Consider the following 27,142-nt stretch of genomic DNA (forward strand, 5'->3'; position numbering starts at 1 on the left):
TTGGAAAATATTGGGTGGGGAGGCTGAGTCATTTTACCCCTGTGGTTTATTTCCTTTCGGGATATAGTATATTTTGTACACAATTTACATTTTTTTAGCTTTCTGTTAGCTAGTGTTTCATATAACAGTATAAGTAATACTATGATAAAGTATCATCTTTCTATAACCAGACATGTTACATGCATTCAAATATTCTGATGGAGGCTACTGCAATTCTCCAGGCAAGAGTTAGCATACATCAGTGTGTAAGAGAGAATCATAGTTTGAAGCTAACTTAAAATATTTGCATGGGTTGTGTCATGGAGTGACTGTGAAAAACATAGGCCATTTTTATATTGGATCCGTAACATTGGTTTATATCCCTTTTGATGATAGCTAAAATTAGAGAAACAGCAACACTCCCAGAACATGACATCAGCAACTGATTTTGATCACTTGGAGATTCAGCCGCAGTATAGTCGAATCAATGCTCGATGGGAAGCCTCTGATGATGAGTTGGACAATGACAACAGTTCTGCCAGGCTCTTTGAGAGATCCCGGATCAAAGCTCTAGCAGGTAAATGTACTGCCATTTTGCAAACTGGGGCATTTATTAATAAACTGATCCCAAACTTTCTTTCTGAGGCAAGAATACATGCAACTGTGAACCTTTCCTTCTCTTCTTCTTTTCCTTTTCCTCCCTCTCTTTTTTTTTCTCTAACAGCAGTCTGAGAAATCTATTGTCATAGAATCAGGTCATACAAATCCACCTGCCTTCTGTTGCAGTTTATAGCTACTGGAATACCCTTCCGTTTTTTCATACTTCCAGATAGCCAGGAAAAAATAGAGGTTTTTTAAAACCTTGATATCTATCTATTCCTAGTAAAGCTTACTGGGTAATATTTCATGGACCTATTTTGAAGCTTCAGTGTCTCTGTGTGTGTGTGTGTGTGTGTGTGACTGAGACTGAATCCTTATTGCAGAATAGTGATAGAGCATCAGAGTATAGGTAGTCCTCGACCTATGACCATAAGTGAGGCCAAAATTTCTGTTGTCAAGTGAGACATTTGCTAAGTGAGATTTGCTCCATTTTACAACCTTTCTTGCCACAGTTAGTAAGTGAATCCCTGCAGTTGATAAGCTAGTAACCCTGTTGTTAAGTGAATCTGGCTTCCCCCATTAACTTTGCTTGTCAGAAGGTTGCAAAAGTTGATCACGTGACCCTGGGACAAAGCAACGGTCGTAAATATGAACCAGTTGCCAAGCATCTGAAGTTTGATCACATGTTCATGGGGATGCTGCAAAGGTCATAACTGTAAAGAATGGGCATAAGTGTCATATTTTTCAGTGCCATTGTAACTTTGAATGGTCACTAAATGAACTGTTGTAAGTCGAGGACTACCTGTATTTACAGTTAAGTATTAAGTTCATTTATCCTTAGTTCTAGAAATCTATTGGTCTCCCCTTCCCTATTAACCCTGCCTATTGCTGCAATGATTTTTTTTTCTTCTTCAGAGAGAGCTTGAAAGAAACTTTAAAAGTACATACATAAAATACCAGCCAGACGTTATGGGGGCAATGCTGGTGGAAGACAACTATCATGTCAGTCCATCAGCACAAATAAAGGTGCCAAAGGAGAGAAGCAACCAATGGCTGGATGAGAGAATGGGTATATGTCACAACTAAATATGGCTGAATACATCACAGCTCCTGATGATGTCATCACTTCAGTCATGAAGCACCAGAAATCATGCATATAAACTCCACTTTAATATCACATCAGCTAAATGCAAAGTTAGGTAAATTCAGTGAATAGCAGAGGATGAGGCAAAGTATCATGAGGAATTGACCTTAAAGGACAGCTAGCAAGACATCGTCATGTCTCTTTGAAGGGGAAATATGGATGATGTGATTTCAAATTTAGGATTCTTGAGTGCTCTACCTCTGTGAGGTGACTGAGAAACTTTAATAAATTATTCTCACTAGCTTAATCTTCTATTTGGGTTTGGTAACAATATAATTAAAATAGTATAATTAATCATAAAACAATAGAATAGCAATTAATTAAAAATTAAAACTTTAAAATCTACTCTGCCTTACCTCAGTTAGTGAAGACAGATGGAGAAGAGTAATTGAGAATGATCTAAATTCCTAATTAGATACATGTGGAAGGAAGTGATCCCTGATCTCAGGTCTTAGCCTATTAAAATGATCCTGATAACAGGTCTTAGCCTGTTAAAGATCAAAAACAGGATTTAAAACGGATTTAAACAAGAAGCCAATGCAGATAATAAAACACTAATATGTACATTTAAATTGCCCAGTTTCAGTTTAAAATCTAGCAACTATATTCTAAATTAAAGCTATATTTATACAATATTCTTAAGCCAGTCAAATACATATCTAGCAGATACATTTATAAAATGTTAAAACTGCTGTTAAGCTACAATAGTTTTTATATATTGTTTAGTTTGTTCTGGAAATCCAATACATTCAATTAGTTAATTATTTAGTGCATTGAATGAACATAGAAATTGGTTAGAAACTTGGTTGCTAACTTACAGCTTAAATGAGCCTCCTAGATTAGTTTTAAAGGAAGCCTGACACATAGCAACCTCGCAATAATCCTAATCTGATATAAAATGCTCTAAACCGCAGGAGCTTCTTGAGATTGTAAAGACAAGATAAATGAACGCTTATCCCCAAACTCAATACAACTATGAATTAGATTAAAAATAGGAAATAGAATTCGGTAGCATATTAGTGATATCTCAATCCAAATCTCAACATAATTTAATCCAGTGGCATTATTTACATAAAACATAATGTAATCAGATAACATGTAGGTGAATGAATGAAGTAAGAACCTGGGGATCTCCAAAACATAAATGTCAGAAATATGAGTAGTAATTTCCCAGTACCAACTTTTGATGCTGAAACATTGAAAAACAGTGTAATCAAATGAGCTTAATTAAACTTTTACTTTATCTTGACCAATTGGACACCTCTTTCCTATTAGAAATAATGAGCTAAAAAGGGTGATTGTTTCTTGTGGAAGCAATGATAATCATAAATATATATGCAATTTATATTTTAAATGAATTTTAAAATTCCAATGAATGGATAAGCACTGTATCTTTCTAATTAATTATTATTATTAATTTGATTTATATTTAATTACTGATTTAATTACTGAGTAGTCTGCTTTAACTTCAATAATAAAGGAAATTCTAGTGTAAGTTTCTTTCCCTCTACTGAAGGCTTGATTCTGCCATATAATTCAAGTCAGGAATTTTAACAAAATCTGAAATAGTATCTGAAAAACACTGAGGCAATGCTATGAAAATATTATTCGTTCTTCAGTTTTCCTTTGTATTACAACTCAGCAGTTTGATTAAATAGCTCTTTAAGCTTTGTGAAGTCAGGAGCTTATCAGAATAAAGGACAATTGAAAACAACAGCCCTGTGTACTTTTTCCCTGCAGAATAAATAAACTAGTAGCAGTCTGTTTCTAGAATGCCTTGGGAGAGAGATTAGGCAAAATGGAAAGAGTTCTGAGAACGTTAAAACATTCTAGAGAAAAAATAAAGTTAACTGCAAACATGCAACACATTTATAGATATATTTATCAGGGAGGCAAAATTGGTTGCTTCTCTCTGTTAACAAGTCACAATACAAGGAACCTATTTGCCATGACATACTGTATTGTATAAAATGATCCTAACAAAACCTGGATTGTTAAATACTGTTTGGTATGGCTGTATCCATAATCTGTTTGCTCAGATTGGTGTTTCAGAGCCTATATGATCTTCCATGACCATAGGACATACCCCATGGATAGTTATTGAGTAAAAAAATTGGAATTTCCTGTATCTCTTAGTTCATAGCCAAGAAGACACCAGGAAGTTTGTATAGAGGACATAATATTACAATGGGGAAAAATAGAGGAATATATCAGAAAATGAAATCTACTGAGGATTACAGAACAACAAAGATAAATTATGAATGGACCTATAACAGTAACGGAAGTTTCAGAAGCTATTAAAAAGATAAATTGGGAAAGGTGCCTGCTGGGCCAGATGGCTAATGAAGTCTGTATTATAAGTGTCTTGAGTATGAGCTCTTATATCTTCTACAAAGCTTGATAAACTCTATTGTACAGGAAGGAAAGATGCCAGAGACTTGGAAAGACACTAATGTTACCTTAACATCTAAAGAGGGAAAAGATTAGCAAGAAACCATAGACTAATATCACTATTGAATAATGATTATGCTATTTAAACAATTTTAGCCAAAAGTCTGAAAATAATTTTGCAAGAATTTATTCATGAAGATCAATGTGGGTTTTTAATCTAAAAGATAGTTAGAGGGCAATGTTAGAACTATGCTGGATATTTTGGAATATTCGGAACAACACAATAAAAAACAAGCCATGTTGTTCTCATTATGACATGGGCAGATATGCGCAGCTACCAGGATTGTGCAAATGGAAGAATATTGAATGTTGAATCTAGTTTTAAAGAATGTGATTTTCAGTTTAGGGAAAGTGAAATTAACACATAACTTGCTGGTTCTCATACACCTGTATTTATCCAAATTCTATCATGTTGGGGCAACCTGATAACTTCAATGTAAAACTCTATATCTCTTATACTTTGAATAATTAATTGCATAGCTTGATCGTAACCTAATGATATTAAGAATAGTGGAGAGAGCCCATATGAAGCCAGCTTATGCCTTATGGCTTGCTTCCAGGGCAAGGAAAAGTTATCTAACAGAACTAAAGGGGTCGGTCCAACTGAGAAGAACTGCATTTTGAGCCAGTAATTATCTTCATCTTCCAAACCCTGAGTATTTGGTGTTGGTTATAGCTAGGAAAAAACCATGGAACTCTATTTTTATATATGACAATTGCAGCAAGATTACTGCATCTCAAAAGTTTGATTATGCCCACAATAGTGGAATGGTTGGTGAAGATGTTTGAACTTGCAGAGGTGGCTAAATTGATTTTCTTGATTAGAGAAAAAGCAGTATGAAAACCTCTAATAGAGTTTTTTACATCAAACAGAAAAAAATGCAATTCTGCTTTTGATTATCAGGAAAAAAAGGTAATAAAAAAGTAAGCTTTTTGTAATCATAGAGTAAGATATAACAATTATATTTGCTGCAAAGGAAGTCAGAAACTTCTTTCTATTTTTTATCTTTTCTGTCTGCACTTTTGTCTATTTTTCTTTCCTTTTTCTTTTGTTTATTCTGTATTTGTATAATTTGTATGGTTTTTGTTAGATTTATTCTTTAAAACTTGTAATAAAATTTATATTAAAGAATTCCGTTATTTTGCATCCCAACTTCTGCAAACATGAGGAATATTAGCACCTGTTCTGGCCATGTCTCATTGCTCATTAGACACCCACAAGTACATATAGGGGTCAATGACGGGGCAGACAACATCACATCTGTTCAAGTTCCATAAGCTCTCTGTGTGTCCTCCAGAACACCAGAGGCTAAGAAGAAAGAATTATGTGGAAATAGTAAAGACAAAGTTTAACAAAACTCTTCTATGGCTTTTAATACTTTTTTTGATACTGTCCAGATGGCTAACCTTTCTCTGAAGTCCTAAAAATTGATTAGGATTTCTTTTTAAAAATGTTAATATTTTTATTTTCCACTAGGTTTCCCACTGTTTTCCTAGTTTTTCCAATAGGTAGTACACTGAAACTGGAATTTTGCTGAATTCACACAATTCTGTAGTGTTCATATGAATTAGTGTAGTTTAAGAGATTCTTTTTTTTCTAATTTCAGATGAGCGGGAAGGTGTGCAAAAGAAAACTTTTACAAAATGGGTGAACTCTCACCTGGCACGTGTAACCTGTCGCATTTCAGATCTTTATATGGACCTCAGAGATGGACGAATGCTAATTAAATTGCTGGAGGTGCTTTCTGGAGAGTTATTGGTAATGTTATTTTATTTCTCCACTTCTTATTTCCTCACTTCTCTAGAGTGTGTAAGGCAAGTCAATTGTCATCCTAATTCTAAAAGGAAATAACAGATTTGAAATATTATCACTGTCAAATATTTGGATCTATCTATCTATCTATCTGTCTGTCTGTCTGTCTGTCTGTCTGTCTGTCTGTCTGCCTGCCTGCCTGCCTGCCTACCTACCTACCTACCTACCTACCACATTATAATTCCTATGTGCATATCATAGGGTACTTCCACAGAAGGCTTTTTTCCAACACCTACTACTGATCTATGGGTTTCAAACTGCAGTTAATGTTTTCTGTCTCCACTTCAATCAGAGTAATGCTGGTGTGTTTCTTTGTGGTGCTGCTGCTCTGTGAATTTGAAATTTTTCTATTGATTAGAAATCTTGACCCTCATTGTTGTATGGCTCTTGAACAAAATCTCCACTACCCTAAAACTTCTGATACTGTGGTGTCATGCCAAGGCAATATTTAAAATGCAACACCTTGGTATCTTTACAGCTTTCCCTTAGCAACCACTTCATGTCACAAACAAAAAACTATGGAAAGGAGAGAGAAAAACAAAAAATATATTTTCCCTTTTATATGGTTTGGGGCTAGGGGATTTTTATGGCTCCAGGATGGTAATTGTTTAGAGCATAGTACCTACATATTTTTGCACTCTTCTATTGGTTAACTCAAATAACATGCTTCAAGCTGTTTTGAGGCCAACAGATGTAAAACAATATCACATCAGTTTCTCAGCAGAAGAACATATACCAATAGATAACAAAATTATTGTTTCAGTGCACAGAATATGTATGTCTTCATAGCATGTGGAAGCATGAGAAGCCATTTTTAATATCTCCAAAGTTATTCTAAAGTCCCATAAGTACAGTATACATACTGGTTTTGAGGGGATTGGTCGTAATGTATTAGCTAAACATTGTATCTTGGCCAATAGACTCAGGTAAGTAAACCTAAGCAGCTTATGTTTAGCACTAAAGGGTCCTAAGAAGAGTTTCTTTCAGTCAGCTACAGTATATGTTCTAAATGTGGCCTAGTAAAAGTTGTTTTTTGGTACCTTTATTTGCACTGTTCATTTTCTTTTTATTCTTCTTCTAGCACATAACATGTTCTGTTTTAACTAAGAGTACAGTATATTGTATTTTGGTTCTAAGAATATAGTCTAATGAAACTGAACTACATCTGGACTTTTAGTTACAGGAAATCTTTAGTAGCTAAGGAGTTAATAGACAACCTTGCAAAGTATAAATGAAAGCTCTGTGCTCTCCTACTGGGTTTTGGATTTATATGGAATTGGAAGCCTTATATTTAGTATAGCAAAGAATCTATACTATAGAATAATTCCTTGCGTTATTGCAAGAATTAAAACCTCTTCTTCAAAAGACAGTAGATTGTACTTGTGTGCTTGATATGTTTAGTGTACTAATATAAAGCTAGTTAACTTAATTCCCCAGCCCAAGCCTACTAAAGGTCGTATGCGAATCCACTGTTTGGAAAATGTGGACAAAGCCCTGCAATTCCTCAAGGAGCAGCGTGTGCATTTGGAAAACATGGGGTCTCATGATATCGTTGATGGCAACCATCGCTTGGTGCTGGGCCTCATCTGGACAATTATCCTGCGCTTCCAGGTGAGTTTTCCGGAATCATTAGTAGGAAACTGGACAAGTCTACAATAGGGAATTTTCAGATATGCATTTGCTTATTCACTATTGAGAGTTTATTCTTCTTCCCAGTCTCACCATAGTGTAAAGACTGATGTAGCTGGAACTTCATTATCTGTTGAAGTAAATATATTAGTCCTATATTTTCCTTATGCAACTGAAGAAGGTAGCCCCCCCCCCCAAAAAAAAGAAAAAGAAATAGCAGCTCTTATGACTACTGGATGGAAAATTCTCCTGTAAGCAGGGGGCAAGGGAAGCACAAAGAGCATACTGCTGAAATCTAAGAATGCATAAAAGTATTGTTTTTTTTTTTTTCAAATAAAAGCAGCAGTTCCATTGCTATTGAAAAAAACTCTCTTTATGGATTTTTCAAATCCTACAGAAGGTTTTGGTGGAACTGTCATCAGCAATTATTTCAGATGTGGACCTATACACAAACATACATATGTACACAAACTGTTGTTTGATAAAAGTTCCTGTCATATTGGCCTTTGGGCCACAGATAAAAACCAGTCAGTTACTCATGTCTGTTCTGACATTAGTGGAAATAAAAAAATATGTGCTATTTTCAAAGCAGCATTTTCACCCTTCTCTCAATGCAATTTGTGTGGATCTAGCACATTTAATTTACAGTGTAATTGATGATACAGCTAACAGGCTGGTACTGACATCTGTTGGCCACTTGCTGCTGCAAACATATCTCTATCCCTGCAGTTGTGGAGTGCTGTCCTCCATGGTCACTCTTGGCTTCTGCAGAGGCATTTGCCCAAGTAAAGTTTGGCCAGCATTTTCCTAAACACTTCCTAAGTCTACATGGGCTTCTTGTATTCACAGGTTTTAATTGTCTTTAAAAGAGAACTAAACTTATCTTTAAAAAATAGGACTAGCTCTCTCTTGAGTGTTGCACAGGAGATCTAATTTCTGCCATCAGCAAATGTATTACAGGTTTGCTGCTGCTTCTGCCTACTAAAAAGGATTTTGCTGTGCTGCTTACTGTTTTTATTATGGCAAGAGGGGCTGTTTTTCCTATTACTACATCATTATGCCTATTAAGCTATTTCTGGGAGTAGCTACTTTTGCTGCTGGCAGTGCCATTCTTTTTCAGCACTATTTGAACCTGGAGCTGCTTTTATTGATGGCACCTTTCTCTTTTATTCTGTGTTGACAAGTTATATGGGGTAAAGCAGGAAGAGTGCCTTCAGTGCTCCTCACTGCTCTTCCACACCTGTATGTGTTAAATTAGACAACTTGACTTGCAGCTATACGTGTGTTCAAAATACCAGTGGTTTTTCTTGCTGGCAGATGACATTTGTTGGGAGGGGAAATTTGTTTTTGGACATTTGTTAAGCTAGAGGAATCTATCAATTGCTTCTCTCTTGTTAGGAAGGATTGGTGGATAAAATTTTCCTGAACTATTTGTGCCCCAATAATTTTTTCTTACTTATTTTTAATGATGCAAGGAGAAAGGCAAGAAAAGTTTTCAATAAGAGTATGCCTGTAAGTCTTACAGTTGCTCAGAAGAAAATTCCAGAGTTCAGTTTGATTCCTCAGAATTGCAAATACAACTATTGGGAAAGTGAAATAACTGTTGGCTGATTTCCTTTTTTGTTGGTATCATGCCAGTGGGTGCATTATTTTAAATAGGCACACCACACCAATGTAGTTATGTTTCAGGTTTTCTGTGCTGCATTTCATAATATTTCTATAGCACTTGTTAATTTTATGTTGTAAATTGATATGGGAATTTATTGAGAAATTCCAAAAGAAAGAGTGACATAATATTGTAAATTCTTGAACAAACTTGTTTTCATTAGAACTGCTGGGCAGAATTAACAAGCAATCTATAGTATATAATAGTTTTAAAATAGCATGGAATAAGTGTTGTGGAGAATATTATATAAAAAAGAGTTTTATTCAAGGCTACAAGGGTGAGGAACATGGCCATTCTCCCACTGATACTGTATAAACCAGGAATAATTTAGAACTAATTAGAAGACTGAGATCCTTTGTAAAACACAGACACAAAAATTAAAAAAGGGATAATTCCATATTTAAACAATGTTGCAGATAATTTTTTTGTAATGCAGTTGTTTTAAGATAATCCCTATCAAATTTGTCTTTTCCAATGGTTAGAGGAGAAATTGATTTTGATGGCAAAATTATTAGTTTAATTGTAAAATAGGTGATTGGATTTGTAAAATAAATAATTCAAATGATCATATAGTTAATTTTGTCTATTACCGTAATCATTGGAAAGATTCAGGACTTTATCTTAAAATAGTTCCACCAAATTAAAGTGAGTTTCTTCCAGATTGTAATATTTGAGGATTACAGCCATATGTGACTTGTAAATAAATAATCTATTTAAAGAAAATACATCTCAAAAATAGTTCAATAAAAAAACAATCATAAACATTTACAAGGCACATTCAGCAATTTGGACTGGATTTTTGGAAATGTTATAATAATGTGAAGGGAAATTAAGCAAGTACTTTTTACCTTTCTTCAACCCAACTTTCTACAAATCATTTGTGGTAAGATCTCTATCAGGTTATATGTGTAAAGATCAGAGCTATACAAATAAAAATATGCACAAAATAAGCATCTGAAATTACAATTATTGTGGAATTTTTTCCTTTTAATTTAGATCCAGGATATCATTGTTCAGACTCAAGAAGGCCGGGAAACCCGTTCAGCAAAGGACGCATTATTACTTTGGTGTCAAATGAAAACTACAGGGTATGATATTGCTTTTTTTTTTCTCTAAACACATTGTGACTTGCTGATTAAACCTATGGTATCAGCTAGGTAAATACTAAATATTAAGCAAATGTACACAGAATCTATGAAAACTGACCAGGTTTCCACCCAGTTCATGTCAGTGATAGTATAAAACCATTAAACGATCAAATTAAAACACAAGGACAGAGCTGTCTAGTGCAAAGACAGAAAACTGTGCTTAAATGTTCCCTGTTGAAAATCCAAGTACTTTGCTTGGAGCCTTATTTGATTTGTAATGTATTTAAGGAAATTGGTTTTTGACTTTTTGTTTGAGATTGGTTGAAAAAAAAAATACTCTGCCAATATTACAGTATTGATAAAAGTGTTAGTGGTGGGGAGGAAGAGAGCAAAGAATTAAGATAGCTAGTATGTGAAATTCTCCTGTTCATCTTCTAGGCATGCTGACATTCTGTTTCAGGTGGTATGGATGGAATCAACTATGTGAAATGTGATAACATTTGCAGAACTCACAGTAGAATTCAGCATTGTTTTAAAAAAATTGCCGCAAGAGAATACAAGGAACAACGCAGCTAAAAAAAAAATCTGAAAATGAGACTTGGATGTTAGAGCAATCCTTTTGATCATCATGTGGGGAAGGGGGTGGTGTACTTCCCCCCCCTAAAATATTATTCTGTGTTCAGTCTTCTCCAACCTGATGTTCCAGATAGATCAGACAAACCTGTGACTCAGAGTTCCCAGTCAGCATAAGGCTAGAGAAAGTTACTGTTTATCATCTGCAAATTTTGGGCTGGGTGAAATCACAGAGATGTTAAAGGAATGAACTGAAATTGACAGAAGGGTTACATTTAGTAAATTTCAGTTGTGGTGGAATGTAAACCTAAGCCTGGAAACTGGGAAGGGATGAACAAATTGTTAAGGGAGAAGAAAGTTTGGGAAATATTTCTCAGTCCTAAGAAGGAAGAAAGCAAGAGAAAGCCAAGAGACCCTCATCTGATTTTGTTTGGTATAAGAAGTAGTAGAGAGAAATTTAGTCAGGCTTTCTAGATTCTGTTATACCTACAATAATAACAAGCATTCTTGACAACTCTATGCTTCCTGTTTCCTGATTGTGGCTTCCTCTTGGATATTGAGCATTTGAGACTTTTCTCCCTTATCTCATCTATATATATATATATGTATGTTATCTTGAGTTTGGTGCACCCTGTCGGCCCAAATATGGGAGAAAGGAATCTTTTGCCTGTATCTGCTCAAACTAGAGCCATCCACAGGCTTAGCAGTCGCAACTGCGACATCATATGTGTTTTTCAAAATTTGGATTGCTAACAAAGAAGTAAGGGAGAACTGGAATAGCCATTTTGAACTTTTTAGTTCTTTTCAACCAGACATACCCTTCTGAGATTCGAACCTGGGCTGTCTGCATGTTAGGCAGATGTATTAACCTCTAGACCACAGGCTCTTTCTCACTTTGTTTTCAGCTTCGTGCTTCTAGGAGGCACGTGCTCCTAGAACAGTGGTTCTCAACCTGTGGGTCGGGACCCCATTTGGGGTCGATCGACCATTTCACGGGGGTCGCCAAGCAAGGCTGTCCGCCATTTTTTTTGTCCACCATTTTCCCCCCCTTTTCCGGTGGGTGCCTTACTTCCCTTGGGCTGGGCCAGCTGGTGGTCGGCTGCTCCGTCTCTGCCGCTTGCCAGCTACGCCTCGGACGGCGCAGGGGGCGGAACCACGCATGTGCGGCGCTCCCGGGCAGGGAAAGTCCTCGACTTACGACCGGTTGGGTAGTCCTCGACGTACGACCAGTTTAGTCCTCGACTTACGACCGGTTTAGTCCTTGACTTACGACCGGTTGGGGTCGCGGCATTAAAAAGGTTGAGAACCACTGTCCTAGAAGCACGAAGCTGAAAACACCAGCCTGAAGATGACAAATGAGACTTCGTCGAAACGTCGCCAAGACACTTCCAATTTTACGCGGGAGAAAACCCAAATAACCAAAGACCTACACACACACACACACACACACACACACATATACATACATACATACATACACACATTCCTTCACATTTTTCCTGAACTTTGTATAGCATGCAAAGGACTGACAGCTCCCTTCTTAACATTTCACATTCACTCCATGGGCTCTGGAAAATGTTTGTGACTTGTAATTGGTGAAGACAAAGCTAAGGAAAAGCTACTTCAATAGACTAAGAATTGAAAATCTAATGAGTTATGATGCATAACTCACAAACTATTTTCAGCACCAATACTATTAAATAAATTAACCCTTTTAAAAGTAGTACATTCTCATGTTAGTAATGGGAAATGAGGCATAGAGACAGTATACGTAGATATTTCCCCTTAAAACAAAACTATGTGTGTGATTTATATTGAAAGTAAGACTTCTGGGAGGCTTGTTTTATTTCAAACATCTGCTGAACATTTATATGTAATTATGTTTCTTTCAGGTCCCAAGCTTCTTCCTTTTCTTGTGCAACAGTCGAAATCTCTTCAACTGCTTAATTGTTTTCAACATTATGGGCAGGGTGTTACTTTATGGAACCATGTTTCTTTTCTCTCAGTGGAAAAAAGTATCTTGAGATGAGCTGCTTTTTTCATTTATTCTGTTGTAAAATAGACAGAATGGATAGAAATGTCCTGTGTGCTTTAGGTAACCCAATGTTACCCATCCTGAATTATTATTTATCCACCCAAGCTAAATATCATTTTTCCAATGGCAGAAAATCTGTACTTCCAAATACCAATTAGAAATGGCTTGTTTAACTGAAAGTGGCTCTTCTGTCTAGAGAAAAGTGCATCCTATACTTCATTAGATTATGATTTTGTAGCTGTTTTTTTATGACTGATATTGTTTGTGTCCCCTTTCTTTATCTTTGTAATATAGCTATCCCCATGTTAATGTCACCAACTTCACCTCCAGCTGGAAGGATGGTTTGGCTTTTAACGCTCTTATTCACAAGCACAGGTAAACATAGTCTACAAAGACCTAAGCTTTTTAATTTTAATTTTTTTTTTTGCTAATGTCTAGGTTTGACTAATCACCAGAGTGCATAGCCGCACACTTGCTACAGAGGCCTATTAGCCACCATTGCTCCATATGAATTTTGCCTCCTTACTTCCAAGGTCAGGTGCAAAACTGACTAGTATCACCCTCTCCATTTCTGACGCTCAGAAATGAGTAGCGTGGCTTATGTAGCCAAAATTGCACCATCTTCACCGAAAAAATATTGACAGACCCCAAGGTTTGAGGACTATTATACAAAACAGGGCATGGGGAAGGAGGACCCAGTAGTCCGTATACTGTATGGTAACAGGTTTACTGATGCAACAGAAGGATGCAGAAGATTTTGGATGAAGTGGTATGCAGGCATGGCTGGAACCTTGATCAAGGGCACACCATATTTGATAATTTCAAATTAATTTACCATAGCAGAGCTGGTACCATATTGTGTTGTTTAAAATACATGGGTTTTTCCCCCCTTCATTTCTAGGCCTGACCTAATTGACTTTGAAAAATTGAAACACTCAAATGCCAGGCACAATTTGGAACATGCTTTCAGCGTAGCAGAGCGACAACTTGGTATCACACAACTTCTTGATCCAGAAGGTGAGTGCACTTGGCTCAATGCCGGGCCTTTTTAAATTGAGAATTGAGCTGACAGGGCAGAGTTAAGAATTATATAGAATAATGATAGCAGAAGCTAAGTAATTAGTGCATAATATTTGCCTGTTAAAGTTCATGAAGCAATTCAGTCTATAAACATGGATACTTATTTGTTTACGCAATAGTGTATTCTTAAGCTGTCAGGAAACTCTCTGTATATAAGTCCTCTGAAATGAATGAGAATGAGTCCTGTCTCTTTGCCCACTTCAGAGCTCTTTTTCAAACAGGCATTTATTTTATTTACAAGGCTTAAAAGCGTTACAATCAAATCAACTCTGAGCAATGTACAATTTCCCAAGTCTGTAACTTGGTTAAAATCAGACAAGATAAATAGACAATATAAATATAACATTTTGTATATCTTGATAAAAAAACTAAAAACCACAGATCACAATACAACCACCTTATTGTCGAAGGATTAGTCAGAGCAACCCTGCTTCTGCATTTTTAGGTGTAGTATCATTAATACTTTTAATTATGATATTTTGTCAATTATTTTTGTTAGAATTGCTTTTAATTTTGCTTGATCTATTTTTTTATTTATAAGCTGCCTTGAATTTTTATCATAGAAAGGTGAGATTCAGTATCTAATTAAATATCTCTGCTGTGCGTAGTCACAAATTAACTATGTTGTATATGATACAGAATTTTTTGTTGAGAGATTCATTCTTTCAGTTGCCTTCCATAAATGCATTTCTGTAAAACATTCCATGTCGTCATCTTTTCCCCTTCATTCTCTTTGCTTAACATGAAAATATGTTAATTTTTAAAAATACCCTGTCATAGTTATTTTATTTTTGAAAATGTTTAAAAGGAAATCTGACCTAGAGTATTATGAGAAGACTGTCAGAGGATTGGCTCTGATTCCTTACTGCTGGGTGAAGCAACATGATGGCTGCAGGCACAGCTGTATCCGCCGCGGACACTCCCACACTTCCTTTGGCGCTCAGCAGGCCCCTTCCACCCCACCTGGTTTCTTTATCTTCGAAAGCTGGAAACCGGCAGAGTTCAGACTTCAAATCTTGCGCTCATTCACTCCCTACGTATATTTAATCTCCACTGGGGCCTAGGGCATTTTTCTAAACAAAAAAGAGCATGGAATAACTCAAATCTTGATCTTTTCATTTCTGCTCAGTCTTCCATTTCTCTGAAACTAAAATAAAAGCAGGAAAAGTTACTGGCAGGTAATAGCAAGAGAATCAGTTTGTTTGGGGCGGGGGGGGGGGGCGGAGGAAAGAAAAAAGAGATGGAAGCCACTGAAAAATCCACTCAGCAGAGGAGTGGAATAATATGAGAACAGAAAGGGAAGCTGAAGCTAGGAAAGCTAGCGCAGGGAGAGAAACAAATGAAAAGCAACCTTTGAGAAGAGGACAAGTGTGCAAGTGGCAGGGGTTTGTATAATAATTAAGGTTGCAGTTGTACAGTATGTTTGAAGCATTGGAAGGAGAGATTGGGTTTGAAAAATGAAAAAGGCATGCTTTTGTGTGTTGACAATGAAGGATAGGGGTTTTGTTTTTGTTTTTTTGATATTGTGGGACATCGGGAAAGCTTCATGTATTTGAAGTAAACTATTTTGGAGGTCTTCTTCCTACCTGGGAAAATAACTTCATTAATCTTGATTTTCAAATAATGTATTTAAGTTTAATTTAGGCATAATTTATGAAAGTTGTCCAGTCCTTATCTCTGAAATGAGCTTCCTACTCATTAAGTTATCGTAGTTCATAAGCCATGACTTATGGTTTAGTGTGTTGGGTGGACTTTGCTTATTGTAGTTTATTCAGAGCACTATGGTTAAGCACATCATGTCTTCCCACAATAATGTGACTCAGCCATTTTGTGATTGTACCCAGGTACTTTTTATTCACATGCTCAAAAAGATTGATGATCCTTCAACAAAGCATGGCTGAACTTCCCAATTCAGTTTAATAGAGGGAACAAATCCAAGCTTTACTGATTTGTAGGTATAATAAAAAAGAAAATTCTTAAGGTAGAAAAACTCTCATATTGAATTTATCTATACATATAAGTAATTATCAGATTAGCAAGATAGAATTTACAACTAATAGTTAAATAGCTAATTTATGATCAGTCATACATTTCTCTAATCCTGTACTCATTGATAGCTAATCTCTGACCCAGTTTTGATGATAATCCTGCTCCCAACATTAACAACTTTTACTTTGAGTATGTGCAGATTGCTTCTGCTTCATTACTGAGGAAAAATACGGGCCTCTAGCAACTACAGATAGTCCTCGACCTATGACCACAATTGAGCCCAAAATTTCTGTTGCTAAGTGAGACAGTAGTTAAGTGAATTTTGCCTCATTTTCTTGCCATAGTTGTTAATGAATCACTGCAGTTGTTAAGTTGGTAACACAGTTGTTAAGTGAATCCGGATTCCACACTGACTTTGCTTGTCAGAAGGTCACAGAAGGTGATCACATGACCCCAGTACATTGCAACTGTCATAAATATGAATCAGTTGTAAAGCATTTGAATTTTGATCATGCAGCCATGGGAATGTGCAATGGTCGTAAGTCTGAAAAATGATTATAAGTCACATTTTTCAGTGCAGTTGTAACTGAACAGTTGCTAAATGAACTGTTGTAAGTCAAGGAGTACGTGTAATATTGGATAATCTAGTTAATTTACAGTATGTAATGCTTAGATTATGCAGATTTCACCTATCATGTCTGTTTAATAAATTCATGTCCTGGTATTCAGTACAATAACGTATGTTGCTACTTTTAAGTCTTTTAAAAAATCTTTGCCATAGATTCATTATAATTAATAATGTAATCATTTGCACTTTTTGGTTGTTTATCAGGGACTGTTCTCTATATTATTCTCCAATAAATAAATAATGTTCATGCTAGAAAACAAGTTTTTGTTAGCCTAGATATACTCCCATGCCTTCTGTTGTTTTTGTACTTTGAAATCAACAAGGTGATCCCATGGTGAACACTGTTGATTGTATAGCTCTCTCCAAAATATAATCTCTCCAACATAGTTCAGACCAAACTCCTATCTGCTGTCAGGTTCTGCTTTCAAACAAATAATTTTCTCTTGGAAATCTATTTGCTGCTCAGATGTTTTTACGGAGAATCCAGATGAGAAATCCATTATCACTTATGTGGTTGCTTTCTATCACTACTTTTCGAAAATGAAGGTGCTTGCTGTGGAAGGGAAAAGAGTTGGAAAGGTAAGAACACAGTCGTATAACTCTTGAGCAACATAATTTTTAATATTTTAGAATGGTTTCTTAGCATTCCTTCTGTCATCTGAGCAAAGGTAGACGATAAGGAAGCAATAGCAGGCTGGAAATTCATGGCTTTTTTGTAGCCCATGTCTATTTTTATGATGCATGTCCACAACTGCATTTTAAAAAAAAACTATACAGAAGCCTGGTCAATAGTATTGCTGTGGCTATTATCAGTATAGCCCTTATTTGGAAAATTAGCTGCCGCCTTACACTGTTTTCAATCTGTACCAGGTTACATTACAATGCTATGGACTTATTTGTTTGTTTGTTTGTTTGTATCTATCTTTATTATTTTTACAAATAACTCAGGACCATTGCTTCAATCTCTAGAAACCAAGTTACATTGTAGTGCTATGGACTTTACGTATGTATATATGTATACATAATATACATATATACTCTATTATTTTTACAACTAACTCAAGATTTCATTGGTTCCTGTTCACCAATATGCAGCAGGAGGCTGAAGCAATTGAATCTGCAGGATTAGAAGGTGGAGGACCCATAATTTGGGAAATTATAGGAAATATTTCAATTGAACTACAAGGATACCACATAAGGAAAGTCTGCCTTATGGAATGTGTGCATATATTTGTATATAAATTAATGTAACAAATGTATGAACTGGAGAATGGAATATGGGCATGATCATTCTTGTTCAACAACTCAACATTTGGTACAATGCTGCCAGTATGAAAGCTGTCAAAGATTTCCTTTTGGAGCCTTAAAGCTGGTGGTTCTTAATCTGGCTTGACACCCTTGCATGCCTTGCAGAATTTCTAATGTGATGAAGTCAGACTTGTTGACACTGTGGAAAATTTCCATCTGCCGGATCTGGAAGTTCATAAAGGTCTTACTTAACATATTTTCAATAGCAGCAGCATGTGCCAATTGAGCCGCAGTATGAGTTGTTTGGGTTTTTCTCCCCCCCACCACCCTCAGGTAATGGACCATGCAATGGAGACTGAGAAGATGATTGATAAATACAGTGGATTGGCTTCAGACCTGCTGATGTGGATAGAACAGACCATTACCAATCTCAACAGCCGCAAGTTTGCTAATTCTCTGACAGGCGTGCAGCAACAACTCCAGTACTTCAGTACATATCGCACAGTAGAAAAACCACCCAAGTAAGCACTTTCACCTGGAAGAAAGTGGTTTTTTTTTTTTCTGAGAGAGAGGGAAAGACGCGAAAATTATGCCTATCTTCATTGTGACTCATTTGGCTATGATCTGAGGCTTTCAGAAGTGTTAAACATTAGCACATCATGTCGTTGATGATGTAATGAATAAGAGTGAGGAGATGGCTTGAAGGAGAAGAAGATATCTTGCAGGCTGCAGTCTTTTTTCTTGTTTCAAACTGAATGAATTTGAAGAATGTTGATATAAAATCAGGTGAAATAAATCATCTGATTTAATATTTCAAGATATTATTCAAAAAGTCTCTTCCATTCCCTCCAAAGATGTTAAGTAACAATTTGTGAACCAAATGTCACCTAATATTAGTTTCTTCTAGAAAGTAAAATGTGTAGAAAGGTATAGCTTTAGAAATAGAACCCTTAGGACAGTGATGGTGAACCTTTTAGAGACAAAGTGCCCAAACCGCAACCCAGAACCCACTTATTTATTGCAAAGTGCCAGGATTGCATCAAAATTGTGGTGCCCTCGGGGGCGGGGGGGGTGGCCCACTGGGTGGGCGTGGTGGGTGGTCGTAGCCACCTCAATGTTGCTCGTGGGGGGACACCTGTGGGGGCCGGGCAGGGTTGGGGGAGATCCAGAGGTTGTCTGGTGGGTGAGGCGGTGGGCAAGAGGCTCGTCCTGCGGGGTGAGGCAGAGGGCAGGGCAGGGGTACCTTTGCCACGGGGCAAGGCAAGACAGGGGCCTGGGCGACTGCTGCCTGACACCATCGGCCCCCGCACACAGATGCCAGTGAGCTCATGGGGGCCGACGGTGTCCATCAGCAGCCACAGCCTGCTGGCCCCTTGACTGGCGCACTCTGGGGCTCCGCATCCCACTGCCAATACTGGGCCAGCCCTCCAGCAGCAGGTGGTGTAGGGGGGCAAGTGATGCAGACCGCTGGACGCGCTTACCCGTCCCATCTGTTTTTGCTTGCGGTTGGAGAGCAGATCGCTGCTGGTCATCTTGGCCCCCTCGCAGATCTTGCCCTTGGCCCGTGCATGGAGCCTGTTCCCCTCGCTCACCCAACCTGTGCGAGCTGCTGGCAGCGGCAGTGCACGTGCCCACAGAGAGGGCTCTGAGTGCCACCTCTGGCACGCGTGCCATAGGTTCGCCACCACTGCCTTAGGATGTAGATACATTACACAGAATGCAGTCTGATACACACTAACATAACAGTCGACGCCACTGAATAACTTAAGAGCTAATTCTTAGTAAATATTAGTGGAATTGCCACTACCCTGAATTTGTACTACCCAGCTGGATTAGCAGCAGTGAAAAATTCCCAAATGTGCAAGATCTTAGGCACACTAATGCATAAGTGCCTGTTACTGCTGAAACCTCCCATTTAGTGTTTCAAATCAATTGTTGCTGTGATGGTGGATCGAGTCTCACAAACAGGTTCTGTTAACGCTGCTTTTGACAAAAACGGTGGCAATACTCTAATCTCTGCACTTCTTTACACTGAAAAGAAGAAGAAAAAGCGCTCTACCATCTAATAATTCCCCACATAACTGCATCCCACAAGGGAGGAATCTGGGTACTATAAGTAGTCCCTGACTTATGACCACAGTTGTTAAGTGAATCATGTGGTTGTTAAACAAAACCAGCTTTCCCCATTGACCGTTTGTTGGATGCCGGCTAGAAAGATCACAGAGGGCGATTCCCATGGCCCTGGAATGTTGCAATCATCATGTTAATTGCCAGTTGCTTGAATTTTGATCATGCGACTTTGAGGTTGCTGCAACGGTCTTGAGTGAGAGGACCTGTTGTAAGTTATTTTTTTCGGTGCCATTTTAACTTTGAATGGTTGTTAAACAAATGGTTGTAAGTTGAGGACTACCTATATTTCAAACATAGCTGACTGAAAAATGGGTTCCCAAAAATCCATTTGGGTTGCTAAAAGCAAAGGAAAGCAAATGTACTTGTCCTTTTGCAAAAAGAAGAAATTGCTGTGAAAAGAAGAAATTGTGACAAATGCAGAGTTCTCTGAATGCTTAATAATGCTGTTTTTCTGAGATCCCTCCTTCTGCAAATTATGAAAAATACAGTTAGAGGCTTTCTCTGCCGCAAATTAACTATTTCAGTATGGAACAAGAAGCTTGATCTAATTACTGCTTATTCCCTTTCCTGCTGAAGAACTGATCAGAAATTCTGCCTAAGTTTTCTGTAGGTTTGGATTTCAGCCAATGCCTCTAAAGGTTGAATTCCAATATTTTAAAGCCAGCTTTCTTCTCTCCTTCCTTACTATTGTACAAATTGCAATAGCCACCTTAATAAACACTAATTAGTCCACTGAAAAGATACTTCAAATACAGTATTCCTTTTTAATTATTTTGTTGAAATCCTGATTCAGAAAAATGTATCTCAGTGACAGGGTTGCATGCATTACATCACTCTTCTTTGAGATCTTTTAGACTCTAAAGATGTTTTCTTATATTTGTCTGTTCTAGATTTCAAGAGAAGGGGAACTTAGAAGTTCTGCTTTTTACCATCCAGTCCAGAATGAGAGCCAACAATCAGAAAGTGTATACTCCTCATGAAGGAAAACTCGTGTCTGACATCAACAGGGTATCTAAGATACAGCCTTTTAATACAGTTACATCCTTAATCAGTGAAGTTTTTTCTCCCTCTCTTTCTTAATTCTCAGCTTGATGGTTGGAAAAGTGGGAAAGCCATTTGTTTGCATGTAGAAGAATGCAGCTTCAGTCTTGAAGTTTATGTAGCAGGCCAAGAAAAGTTCTGAATTGTAAAAGAGTACAAATGCCAACTCTTAATAGTGTTCTAATTTTATTCTATATTATCACGTGTCATTGTAGGAAAACTTTAAATGGCAGATTGGGAAAGATATTGTGCAGTTATATAACTAACATGGAAAATGAGTGTTAAATAGATTTACATTTATCTAATAGTTATATACGTTTCTGTAGTTTATTTAGAAAGCATTCTTATTTGCACAGGCCTGGGAGAAGTTGGAAAAGGCAGAGCATGAACGGGAACTAGCACTGAGAAATGAGCTTATAAGGCAGGAGAAGCTGGAGCAGCTTGCCCGACGCTTTGATCGCAAGGCCGCAATGAGAGAGACCTGGCTTAGCGAAAATCAGCGCCTTGTGGCACAGGTAATAAAGAACTGTCTGGGACTTTACAGTGTGTGTAATTATACTTTCTGAAAAACCTTCTGCACATAAAGCATTTAATCCAAAGCCAGAAAGTACATACGTTTTGATCTTTGGTATCTCGGTAATAAATAATTATTTTAAAACTCTCTTTTTTAATGGAAACACAAAATGTGAATGAAGCTTGTCATCTTGGGGAATACTATTTCTTACATTCAGAACACTTTGTGGCCTGAACTGTTGCCGGGGATAAACAAACAACATGGCGATTGCTTTAGAAAAAAGGTTGTAGTTTATTGAAGAGCCAGACCGAAAGATGGTTCTGGCAGGAAAGAGGAGAGAAAAGAGGGCTGAGCACATGTGGGCAGTAGGTTTTTATACCCTCTGAAGCCTTTTGTTTGAAGTTGCTTCCTGTTCCTGTGTTGAGGCTTTGTATTTCCTGTGTCACATATTCTGACCTGAGTCTGGGTGTGCCTTTCTGGTATTCTGATGGTGATGGGTTAGTCCTATTATGACCAACGATCATAACATATCCTGCTTCCCTGGTGCTGGGGCTAATGACTCTTAGAGTTTGGGTGGGGTATGCAGATTTTAGGTGTCTTTTGTCTTCTTAAGCTTCTAGCTCCAACTTTCCTGAATGGTTTACATCTGCATTTGTACAGCTTCTGCTTGGGGGAGGGAGACCTGGGGCTATCAAGGAAAACTGGACATGCTTTTCTGTCTCTTTCAGATTCTTGGAGGAAATATATTTTTCTGTCCTTTTAATATTTCCTTCTCTGGGGGGGGTGCTAACTTCCCACAGAACCATGTGGGAATTTTGTATACATGTGAGCAAATATCTCCCATTGAATAATATGTACATGAATCAAAGCCGGAACTGTTGGGACTAAACGTGAGCGAGCGTGTGGTGAACATGCTATATATACGTTCTATGTCCTGACCGTTAAAACGGTCACACAAGTGCACATGTAGGTTCTCCTTATTTTCAGCTCTTACTCTGATGATGTCAACAGCTAGTTGATGAAAGCTCAGTGATAAAAAGGCTATTTTACATTCTGGAGTTTATTAATTTTATTGATTTTTAAAGAAAATGTTTACACCTGGGGTTCAAGTATTCAAAATAATCAAAGGTATGAATCAAGTATATACATTCACCAGGATATTCCAAGTAGTCAATATCTAATATATAAAGTAAAATGGTTTTTCACAAGCTCTGAGTTTTTGCAAGAGGTTTTCTGAATGAGGGTTAGCAGGAGAGAGTTTGGTGGAAGTTAGATGGAGGATAAATCCAGAAATAGGTGCAAAACTTAAAATTTTAGAGAGTTGTGCATGATAAGTTTTCTAGTCCCATCTTAGACATCAAAAACCAGCTGGGTGACATTGGTTCAGTCATACACTCTCAGCCCAGCCCACCTTACAAGATTGTTGTGGGAAAAATAGGAGGAAGGATCATTTGGTTTGTTTGCTACCTTAAAAATCAAGCAAATAATAAAATGTAACTTGATTTGATCAAATTACACCAGCAGTATATTCATGGCTATGTGAGTGTCATGTGAAATGTATTTACGATGGAATATAAAATATCACGAATCCTTTGTACTTTGAAAATGGCCCGCTTTCCTATATCGTACTATTTGTATACAAATAGTACATTTTTACTTTGAATGTACTATTTGTATACAGTATTGCCATCCTGAAAATAGAATGAATGACCAAATGTTTCATAAATTATAATTCTAATAAACAGATTTTTATTGCATAAAAGTATTGACCTGCATATGATGCCGTTTTGTGGTTCAGTACTTCTCCATACAGGAGCAGGAGCATCACTTGTTGTCCAAGGAGTTTAAAGATCTGATTATGGAGTTGTTTGTTTCAATGGAGCTTTACAAAGTGAAGTGGTGCCCTGGTTCTTTTTTGCATTGCAGCAACTCCTCAATGCTACATTTGGAGTCAAGGTGGCTCTGCAAAGCGGCATCCATTTGCCCACCCTTTCAGCTTACCATAATGGATAGTTACAAACAAGCAGTTAGCAGGCCATTAAAGACCCCATATTTGCACCAAAAGCTGTGCTGTGTTATTTTACCACATGCATTCCATTTTGTGATGTTCAGTGTGAGCGACAACAGGCAGCAGAGATATTGCTGACACAACTATCTTTACTTGGGACAGGATAACTTTGGAAATGATTTGCCAGCTGTGGAGGCAGCAAAGAAGAAGCATGAAGCCATTGAAACTGACACAGCTGCCTATAAAGAACGGGTGCAGGCCATAGAGGAGGTGGCCAAAGAACTGGAGGTAGAGAATTACCATGACATCAAGCGCATCAATGCTCGCAAGGACAGTATCCTGCGACTATGGGAGTACCTCTTGGAACTGCTGCAAGCCCGGCGCCAGAGGCTGGAGATGAATCTGACACTGCAACAGCTGTTTCAGGACATGCTGCATAGCATTGACTGGATAGATGAGATGAAAGTAAGGAGCGGCCTGGCTTAGGACTTGGTGGATTGCTGGAGATAAATTGGAAAATGGGGATGGAGGCTCAAGTGCTGCATTATAACAGTGATTTAAGTTATTGATACATGTAAGGAATCTTACCAGGCTACTTAAAGTCTGATAAAAAAAACACATTGAAAACAACACCTCAGACTGATACCAACCTCATCAGCATTGATTGTGCTAGCCATTTCCCTAAAAATATCTTACATTTTATAAGGTGTTTAGAAAGCTACTTTGAAATGCTTCTTGATTAAGGCACCTTATCAAAAAAGCACTCGCCAGCTACATGGTTACTTCTGAATTTGCTGTACTTTCTAAAGGTTATTCATAAGCACTATCGGGTAGAGCATATTTTAATAATTTGACAGGATATAACAGAATAACAGAGTTGGGAAGGACCTTGGAGGTCTTTTAGTCAAATCCCCTGCTCAAGCAGGAAACCCATTTCAGACAAATGGTTGTCCAATCTCTTCTTAGAAATCTCCAGTGTTGGAGCACCTACAATTTCTGGAGGCAAGTCATTCCACTGATTAATTGTTCTCACTGTCACGAAATTTCTCCTTAGTTCTAGATTGGTTCTCTCCTTGATTAATTTCCATCCATTGCTTCTTGTCCTGCCTTCAGGTGCTTTGGAGAAGCACTTCTTTGTGGCAGCCCCTTAGATATTGGAACACTACTACTATGTCACCTCTAGTTCTTCTTTTTATTAAACTAGACATAATGTCAGGGCCCACTTCAAAACCTCATCCTAAGAGAGCAGAACTCGTGGAAGCAGTTTCTTCCAAAAGGAACTTTTATTAGGAGAAGCTGATAGCAGGCATAATAGACAGGATCTGCCGGTTTCCCACTCAGATCAATAGATTAAAAGTGTCCCAAGCAAACCCCACCCCAAAGTTCATCCAATCAGTTCGAATGGGCCAATCCCCAGGTGTTAAGTCCGTTGTGGGAAAGAGCAGATAACGCCAGGCTGTCTCAGGGTTGCAGTGATGTTTTGTTGGCTTTTCACACCTTTCCTTCCAAAAGCGGAGATAAACCAGTTGCCGAAGGCGCATTCCTTTCTTCTCCCCCCCTTCTAGCTGACATCAAGGGGAAAGATAGTTTACAGAGGAAGTGTGCAGAAACAGCAAAGTGTTACAGTGTAGCAATAGAGGAAAACAGAGCAATAACCCGCAATACTTTTCCCCTCTCCCCTCCAGGAGCATGGCAGAACCCAGAGGTGTAGAAAGAGTAGAGTTAGAATTAATGGTAGAAAAGGGGCCCCTTAGAATATGGGTTCTGACATATACCCAATTCCTGTAACTGTTCTTCATATGTTTTAGCCTCCAATCCCATAATCATCTTTGTTTCTCTTCCCTGCATTCTTTCTACAATCTGAACATCTCTTTTATATCGTGGTGACCAAAACTGGATACAATATTCCAACTGTGGTCTTACCAAGACCTTATAAAGTGGTATTAACACTTCACGTGATCTTGATTTTATCCTCTGTTAATGCAGCCTAAGACTGTGTTGGCTTTTTTGGCAGCTGCAGCACACTGGTGGCTCATATTTAGATGACTGTCCATTAGGATTCGAGGATTCCTCTTGTAGTTACAGCTTTTGAGCCAGGCATTACCTATTCTATACCTGTGCATTTGGTTTTTCTTGCCTAAATGTAAAACCTTACTTTTCTCTACATTGAATTTCATTTTATTAAATAGTGCCCAGTGTTCAAGTCTGTCAAGATCCTTCAGTATCTGTAGTTGCATTAAGGATTACACGTTGAGTGCGGTTGGTCAGACAGTTACAAATCCATCTGGTGATGATGCTATCTATCCCACATTTTTCTGTCTTATCAAGTAGTAGGTTGTGGTCTTCTGTATCAAATGCCTTACTGAAATCCAATACCTTATATCCACAGCATTTTGATGGTCCACTAATTTTGTCACCTGGTCAAAGAATGCAATAAGATTTGTCTGATATGAACTGTTTTTGACAAACCCATGTTGGCTTCTGGTTATGACTGGTTATGATGTCAAGGTGATAAGTCTGTAGTTTCCAGGATCCTTTCTCCCCCCCCCTTTTTTTTTTTTTTTTTTGAAGATGGGAACTACATCCACCCTTTTCCAGTCATCTGGTTGTTCCTTAGGCTCCAGGATGTTTGAAAGATATGGTTCAGTGGTTATGAGATCATGTCTACCAATTGCTTCAGAACCTTGGGGTGTAATCCCATGGGAGTACAATTTAGGAGTACAGTTTACATTGTTTCAAGAGCCTCTGTTTCTCCATCCAAATTTGTCTTCCCAAGTGTCTGCTCCAATAGGATTCAGAATGCCATGTTATAAGCCCCATAGGAAGAGACAAGTGTGTGCCCATAAAATAAATGTTCCCTAAATGATTTTTCTTAAACATGGACTGTTCCTGCTTTTTTGCCAAGATCATCCTAAACTGCTATTCCTAAAATAAAAAGGGGGGGGGGTCAAGCCTCCCCTCCATACTTAGTTGTTTAAAAGAAAGGGAGATACAGTTTCTTTTTATATTTTTTCAGGTAAAACTTTCATCTCCTGAAACTGGCAAGCATCTGTTGGAAGCAGAAGACTTGCTTCAGAAGCATAAGTTGATGGAGGCTGACATGGCTATTCGGGCAGAGAAGATTCATGCTGTCAATGCAGCTGCCCTTAAATTTGCCAATGGAGATTGTAAGTGTTTGCCAGATTGCTAAGAATGAGCATGTATCGCTGATGTTTACATCTATATAAAAGAAGAAGGGATGAGGAGGAACAGCCTATATCTAGTCTCTGGAAAGTTTCTTTTCTTACTGGTTGTTTGAAGTGAATGCTTGTATACACTTGTCAATATTTTTATTTATTTATTTATTTATTTTATTAAATTTATATCCCGCCCTTCTCCTTGCGGACTCAGGGCGGCTAACAATCGAATAAAAATACACAGATAACATTACAAGATTAAAATTAATTAAAAAGGAAATATTTAACTGTGATCTAATTAAAATATAATTAAAACCCCCTCTAAAAATTTCCCCTAGGCCAGTCCTGCA

At 37.6% G+C, this 27,142-nt stretch overlaps 1 protein-coding gene across 1 annotated transcript in view; it reads left to right on the forward strand.

Annotated features, from left to right (window-relative positions):
- The first annotated feature begins 390 nt into the window (after nucleotides 1-390).
- SPTB (spectrin beta, erythrocytic) overlaps nucleotides 391-27,142 on the forward strand; it is a 92,030-nt gene continuing 65,278 nt past the window's right edge. Inside the window, exons 1-12 of the mRNA XM_015824437.1 lie at nucleotides 391-556; nucleotides 5,782-5,933; nucleotides 7,425-7,598; nucleotides 10,279-10,370; nucleotides 13,273-13,353; nucleotides 13,880-13,995; nucleotides 17,142-17,254; nucleotides 18,257-18,444; nucleotides 20,944-21,061; nucleotides 21,451-21,609; nucleotides 23,779-24,081; nucleotides 26,633-26,783. Of these exons, the coding sequence (XP_015679923.1) occupies nucleotides 409-556; nucleotides 5,782-5,933; nucleotides 7,425-7,598; nucleotides 10,279-10,370; nucleotides 13,273-13,353; nucleotides 13,880-13,995; nucleotides 17,142-17,254; nucleotides 18,257-18,444; nucleotides 20,944-21,061; nucleotides 21,451-21,609; nucleotides 23,779-24,081; nucleotides 26,633-26,783 (1,795 nt within the window). The 5' untranslated portion in view covers nucleotides 391-408. The remainder of the gene's footprint in view (nucleotides 557-5,781; nucleotides 5,934-7,424; nucleotides 7,599-10,278; nucleotides 10,371-13,272; nucleotides 13,354-13,879; nucleotides 13,996-17,141; nucleotides 17,255-18,256; nucleotides 18,445-20,943; nucleotides 21,062-21,450; nucleotides 21,610-23,778; nucleotides 24,082-26,632; nucleotides 26,784-27,142) is intronic.

This window comes from Protobothrops mucrosquamatus, unplaced genomic scaffold (assembly GCF_001527695.2).
Source record: "Protobothrops mucrosquamatus isolate PMUCROS unplaced genomic scaffold, P.Mucros_1.0 scaffold2232, whole genome shotgun sequence".
NCBI classification, from domain to species: Eukaryota; Metazoa; Chordata; class Lepidosauria; order Squamata; family Viperidae; genus Protobothrops; species Protobothrops mucrosquamatus.